This window comes from Anthonomus grandis, chromosome 12 (genome assembly GCF_022605725.1).
Source record: "Anthonomus grandis grandis chromosome 12, icAntGran1.3, whole genome shotgun sequence".
In the NCBI taxonomy this organism is placed as follows: domain Eukaryota; kingdom Metazoa; phylum Arthropoda; class Insecta; order Coleoptera; family Curculionidae; genus Anthonomus; species Anthonomus grandis.
This window is the reverse complement of record NC_065557.1, coordinates 12,775,933-12,779,385: the sequence shown is the minus strand read 5'-3', so window position 1 is coordinate 12,779,385 and position 3,453 is coordinate 12,775,933. Positions and strand designations below refer to the sequence as shown.

The 3,453-nt window shown below is 28.7% G+C and overlaps 1 protein-coding gene across 1 annotated transcript; it reads right to left on the bottom strand.

Annotated features, from left to right (window-relative positions):
- Nucleotides 1–1,277: 1,277 nt before the first annotated feature.
- On the bottom strand, nt 1,278–3,250 carry LOC126743085 (NPC intracellular cholesterol transporter 2 homolog a-like). The gene is made up of 4 exons (XM_050450035.1): nt 3,083–3,250; nt 1,724–1,849; nt 1,487–1,665; nt 1,278–1,432 (listed from the first exon to the last, which is right to left on the bottom strand). Exons 1-4 carry the CDS (start codon nt 3,165–3,167, stop codon nt 1,328–1,330), a joined length of 495 nt encoding a protein of 164 aa, XP_050305992.1. The 5' UTR covers nt 3,168–3,250; the 3' UTR covers nt 1,278–1,327.
- Between the last annotated feature and the right edge of the window lie 203 nt (nt 3,251–3,453).

The window sequence follows — 3,453 nt, the reverse complement described above, 5'->3', positions numbered from 1 at the left end:
AAAAATCACGTCTTAAGTACCAAAAGACCCATGACTAGCCGAATTTTGCCCCTCTTGGCTATGCTGATTATAGCGGTTTCTCATTACCAGCATTACCTGAATGGCCAGGTACTCAGATAAGCTGCGTACTAAACGATTCGCCTGTTTCTGTTACCATAGAGGTCACATCTGATTCCCCATCAGAAAAGGAAGACGTTCATGTATGGCCTTCGGCCAGAATAAAAACTGTTAAAGCATGACAAACGTCACCCACCTATAGGTCACTAAGGATATTTAACCGTAAGGTCTAGAGGCGGAGGGTTGAATAGATTATTAAAGGCTTTAATTGAGGTCATTTACATAGATCCTTTGATGCTTAGGCATGTCTGACGTTATACTTTATCTAGTTACACTAGAATATTTAGTTTTCCGTGAAGAGTAACCAAACGATAGCTCCGTGTGTGAGGAGAGTTTTGACAATGAATGACCCAAAACATGCTGCTAGCTTTCTTAATCTTGATAATAGCATGATCGTCCCAGGTTTGAAATCTGATGCAACTTCTAGAAATCAGACTGCCCTGGAGTAAATACTCGCTAACTACATGCTTTGTGTTGCTACAAGTGCTAAAATTAAGTCTTGTAAAATGTAGGAACTCCGATTGTTTGGTTATTTTGAATTTTATTGGAATAAAATATAATTTTCGATATTATTTTCCAGTTGTTTTTCGATATATGTTCAAGTTATATGAGGGCAATAGCTTTTTATTATTATTTGTTTTTTTTTTTTAATTCAATACTCCAGAGATTCTACCAATTTAAAAATACATGTTTGCATAAATATTTAACTTGATCCAACGGATGGACATTGTCCGAACAATTTTATTTGGCTTTATTAGGTTTTTGTTAAATATTTAACATATCTAAATGCAAAAATTTAATGGATATTTATTGTATCAGCCTGAAATATAATTTAGTCAATTTTTATTTTACGTATTTTATGTTTATATATAGCTATTGTTGATTACTATGTAATAAAAAAATATTAATTAAAAAAAAGTTGTTAGTATACCAAAACCAGTGACCAAATTAGTTAATATTTTCAAAATCTTAAACTTGATTGTAACCATTTAAATTATGCTTTTATGCATAACTTAATTGGAACTGGTTCATATTAAAGACCATTAGCGAAATAATTTTTCTTTTTTACTTTTTCTATAGTAGTACATTCTAGAGAATAATATTTTTTTAAATATTCAGATCACATTTATCAATTTTGTTTACATTAAAATCTCAATTAATATTTGGCAACCAGTTTTTCTTTATTTAATGCAATTTGCATAACTTATATCTATGTAGGACAAGTATCTCTCTGCACTTTAATATCAAACTCGAAGCAAACGAAGTCTTTATTTACTTCCTTATCTATTAAAGAAAATCTTAGAGTCACAGTCACCTAAAAAAACTTAGAAATTAAAAAATATAAATAATCATTATCACTGAAATTTACCTCTGGAAAAATAGCAGGAATAGTTAATAAATATTTATAATTAACTAATTCATCCTTCACAATCGGACATTGGGTGTTTGTAAAACCATCACAAGCATCATCTTGATTCAAACCATAGTTTAATGTTACTCCTGCATAGGTTGCTAGCACTTGCGGTTTCATTTTTTCTAAGTATCTGGCTGCAAATGCGTTTTTTGAGTGACATCTTATAATATTCCTAATTCAGCATCTACTCACGTGCTGTAAAATTTAAATCGATAGAAGTAGCACATCCAAGATAGCAGATGCATGGGGTAGATTCACAAACGTAAGAGTTAACTGAGTATGTGATGTTTGGTAGCACTGCATACGACTCATCTGAACCTAAAATGATAAGTAATTAAAGAGAAATTAGAAATACTGGTAAAAAAAATACTAAACTAATTATGAACAATAACAGCTAGTAATAGGAATAGAGAAAACCAACATGAGGATGATCACAAAAACTTGTATCGACATGAAGCAGAAAGTAAACCTCTTGCATATTGATTTTTATGCGTGCAAGAAGGAAAATCTAAAAAAAAGGATAAAGAAAAGCAGTGAAGATTCCACATAAAAAGAAGCAATGATCATATTAAAGTAATGTGAAGCTATTGTAAAAACGTATTAGAAAATAAAGAAAGGTTAGTGGATAATAAAAAAAAAATAGATTAGCGTAATATTAGTTGTCATTTACGATAATCTAGTAGAAATATGAAATGATCAAATAGAAAACAGTTCCTAGATAGACCATGGGAAATAGAAATCAAAGAGAAAACTAGAGGGAAAGAAGAGCTGGGAAGGTCACAGTTAAAAAGGATAAATGGGAAGCTGTAAATAGGATACCACATAAGGGTATAACGCAATACTGTAAGTGACCAGTATTATGCATTGCTTAAGATAAGACCCTAAAACATAATATAAAATTTTTTTAAAAGATTATGTTAAAGTGAAAGAAGAAATATAGGATGGAGAAATATATATATAGTATGCCTACTTTCCAGAATTCCGTCTTTTTTAGGCTTCTGAATATTTTTTAATCTAGGAAAACTTTTTAAAAAAAAACAAAGAAGGGCTTTCAAGAAAAAGGAAGACAGCTGTAATAAAACTGAAACTAAAACTAAAAGTGAAGAATGAAATAAAGTTAAAACATAAGAAGAATAAATTGATTAAACTGGTCATGAAAATTTTGATTTAAGCTGAATATAGGAAAATCAATATATCTAAACATGTAAAATATATATAAAACATATCTAAATATAAAAAAGAAAAAAGAGCACCGTAGAATGAAAATTAACGACGACTGTGAGAAAATTATGACATTGGACAAAAAAGGCAAGAAAAGAATCAAAAAAAGAATAAAGAAAATAAAACCCACCTAGAATAAAAATAAATATCACAATAAAATAAAAGACAAAATACAAAGGGAGCAAAGTATACAAAAAGAATATGAATAAGATGAGAAATTTAGAATATACTATAAAGATAAACTTATTATAACAATAAGGAACACACAACTTAATTTATTTGAGTTAGAATATATTCAATAAACTGTTGATAAAAATATAAAATACTTACAAGAATTTACTTCTGTTGCCCTGGAACATTTATAAATAACAGAACATACTAATACTAAAAAACAAATTATTTTATTATGATGCATTTTTAAATTAAAAAGTCAAAACACGCTCATTTAGAAGAAATTATTTACTAGGGATCTCCAATAAATTTTTATAGGTACTAGATATGTTTATCACATTCTGATGAAACACAGGTGCTTATCTCAAGAGTAATCTAGATAAAAATATTTTATTATAAGTACTTGGTGAGAGCATACTAATTTTTAATTTTTAATAAACGCTAAATAATCGACTTATAAGTTTAAAACTCTCAATGTAGAAACTTTAAATGGTTTGATTCTAAAATGGGACCTTTTATCAAAGTGTTCG

Coding starts and splice junctions, on each gene's coding strand:
- LOC126743085 (XM_050450035.1), bottom strand. CDS start 3,167: ATGCATCATAATAAAATAATTTGTTTTTTAGTATTAGTATGTTCTGTT. Junction 1,850..3,082: donor GGCAACAGAAGTAAATTCTT/GTAAGTATTTTA, acceptor TTATCATTTTAG/GTTCAGATGAGTCGTATGCA. Junction 1,666..1,723: donor CGATTTAAATTTTACAGCAC/GTGAGTAGATGC, acceptor ACGCATTTGCAG/CCAGATACTTAGAAAAAATG.